Consider the following 2,689-nt stretch of genomic DNA (forward strand, 5'->3'; position numbering starts at 1 on the left):
TTAAGTATCCAGACTCCTTCAGGGCCTGTCTTATGCAAATCTGTAACTCAGGCTGGCAAGCATTCAATGAGGCTCACAAGAATATGGATCAGATCCGTATTCACACAGACACCGTCCCTGCATACATGAAGGCAGCAGTCAACACTCTTTTCAATGGCACTGATGAGGTTATTCAAGCTCTCCTGCCAAACCAACTGGAGAACATCCGCACCATTGCAGATGAATGTGTGACACTAGCAAACAGTGTTGAAAATAGGTATTCTGATGTCATCAAGTTAATTCAGGAGTTGTTGGAGGCCTGTGTCAATGCATCAAACTTTTACGGCGAAGAGCTAGAAAACATTAAGCAGAAACTGGAGGAAAACAAATTGAAGGAGCAGACTTCCAAAAAGCTAAATGAACAGTCCAAGAAAGCAATGGATGAAATGGAAAAGCAGATGGGAGAGGCACAAGATATATACAAGCAATCCATGGATTCCCTTCCCTCCGGGTGGGAAATCATCGCCATGGATTTCGTCGAAGGAATCACATCATCCCTGACAGCAGTAATGCATGGATGCGCTTCTGTTATATCTGGTGCTGGAAAGGAAGCAGGTGGATCAGTCACTCAGCAATCAGGCGATAACATTGATGATAAGAATGATGACAAGGTCACACATATGAATGTCTACAGCAAGTCTGAAGAGATTTTGAAGCTTGTAATGCAACTCAATGGGTTTGTCGAAGGAAGTGAAATAGACTGGACGAACCTGTATGATCAGAAAAACAAAAAAACAAAGAGTTCATGGCACAAGAGCCAATTCAGTAGGATCTCTCAGGATTTGAAGAAGAATCCAAAGGACAACCTATGCAAAAAGGTTCTGTCCCTCTGTAAAAAAAGCATTGACATTTGTGATAAGCTGGCACAGTATACCCCAGGTCAAGAGTGGGATAAGAAGCAAACTAAACAGCTGATAAAGGACATTCAGGGGTTGGCTAAGGATGCACGGAAATTTGACTCTAAGAGCAAAAGCAAATTAGGTTCCCCAGCTCTTGGCCCTAAACCACCGATGATGTACAAAGCAGATAACGGCCCACAATCCAAATCTGCCGGTCAGGCAGCATCTGACAATGCCCGTTTTGCTATCGAGCAAAGCAAAGAACAACTCAAACAAACACGGGAGTCATATGAGAAGTCATTGGAGAACATGGAGAAGAACCAGAGGGAGCTGAATGATATTCTGATTGAAATGCAGAGCTGCAAAATCAAAGAGATTGACTTCAACACCACCATCAAAATGCTAGTCAAGGGTCTCGATGCCATGGGCAGAGTCAAAGAGCAGTGGGAGAAGATGGTGCGCTTCTTCCAGATGGTTTCCACCATCATCAGAACCAGCCTCAGCAAGACACTGCACAATTTTGTCACTACATCGAATGATACTAAGGCACTAAGTTACAATGGCAAGCTCTTCGCAAAAGATGTCCTGTACACACAGGCCTTCCAAGCCTCAAACATTGCCAGCCTGGTGCACATGATCGCGGGGACCTACACTCAAGTGTCCAGCAAGTACCTGATGGACAGAGTGAGCAGCCTGGGCAAACTCATGGCCATGGATAAGGAGAGACCAGAGTTCCTTGTAGAGCGTCAGAAGCTGCAGGACGACTGCCAGGCAGCCCAGCTAGGAATTCTGCAGCTGGTAGTGAAGAACAAGAAAGATTTTGAGTTCAAGGTCGATGACAGGATGAAAAAAATAGAGGGCGGCCTGAAAGCCGTTCTTCCAGCTTGTCAACCTCAAGAGACTGAGCGAATCAAAGAAATCGTTCAATCTGGGTTTGCTGAAGAAGAAGATTACTACTGATTCAAGTTGGAATCAGTGGATGATACCATCTAGATAATCCTGCTATTGTTGGAAGTGTAACATGCATGTTATTCGCAAGTCACCTTTTTCAAACAGTGTGTAATCTCTGTGACACAGAGTTATAGATGTGCTATATATGTGTTCTAATGCTTAAATCTTGCTTTTAGAAATGATGTGTCACACATGCTCAATTACACCTTATTATTTCTTCAGACTATGAATTATGAGGTCTGTGTAACGGCTCCCGCTCCGACTTCTATCTCGACCTTCTGGTTAGTGGATGACCTGCTTTAACTCCTGGGCCACGGGAGGGCAGTTCATTTTCAGGGCAGACATTTTTTTAATTCTTTATCCATTTGTATACAAGTAAATGTATAACTGGGAACATTCCACAGTCACAAGAGAATGACAGACTCCAAACCAAATTTTGTCCGACTTCTGCTGAATCCATAGCCTCAACCAGTGCTTGTGTTCTTGCTGAAAATAAAGGAATGACAATTCAAAAAATGCTCTTTTTCAACAGCGCATGATTTCAGTTAAACATGGGAGAACTGGGGATTTGTAACTGCTGCTGGTAAACAAATTCAACACGCCAACTTAGTTACTAAGTCATATACTAATACAGTAGATTCTACTGTTAGTAGTAGTAGTACAGTAGATTCTACTGTATTAGCAGCAATAATGTTGCCATCTCATGAAGCTAAAACTAGCTTATGCTCCACTTATTGTGTTATATCTTCATGGTGTAACTAACTCATGTTAATTACAGAGGAATGACGGACTACATTTCAATGCTGTTCTTCACAATAGGACTTGAAAAGTATGTACAAGATTTGGTACGACTTTGTCTT

General features: G+C 42.6%; 1 protein-coding gene across 1 annotated transcript in view; it reads left to right on the top strand.

The window, feature by feature from the left end:
* LOC118299029 overlaps positions 1-2,346 on the top strand; it is a 5,577-nt gene extending 3,231 nt beyond the window's left edge. The window contains exon 2 of the mRNA XM_035622389.2: positions 1-2,346. This exon is cut by the window's left edge and continues 222 nt beyond it. Within this exon, the coding sequence (XP_035478282.2) occupies positions 1-1,838 (1,838 nt within the window). The 3' untranslated portion in view covers positions 1,839-2,346.
* Positions 2,347-2,689: the final 343 nt, after the last annotated feature.

Source organism: Scophthalmus maximus, chromosome 11, assembly GCF_022379125.1.
Source record: "Scophthalmus maximus strain ysfricsl-2021 chromosome 11, ASM2237912v1, whole genome shotgun sequence".
NCBI classification, from domain to species: Eukaryota; Metazoa; Chordata; class Actinopteri; order Pleuronectiformes; family Scophthalmidae; genus Scophthalmus; species Scophthalmus maximus.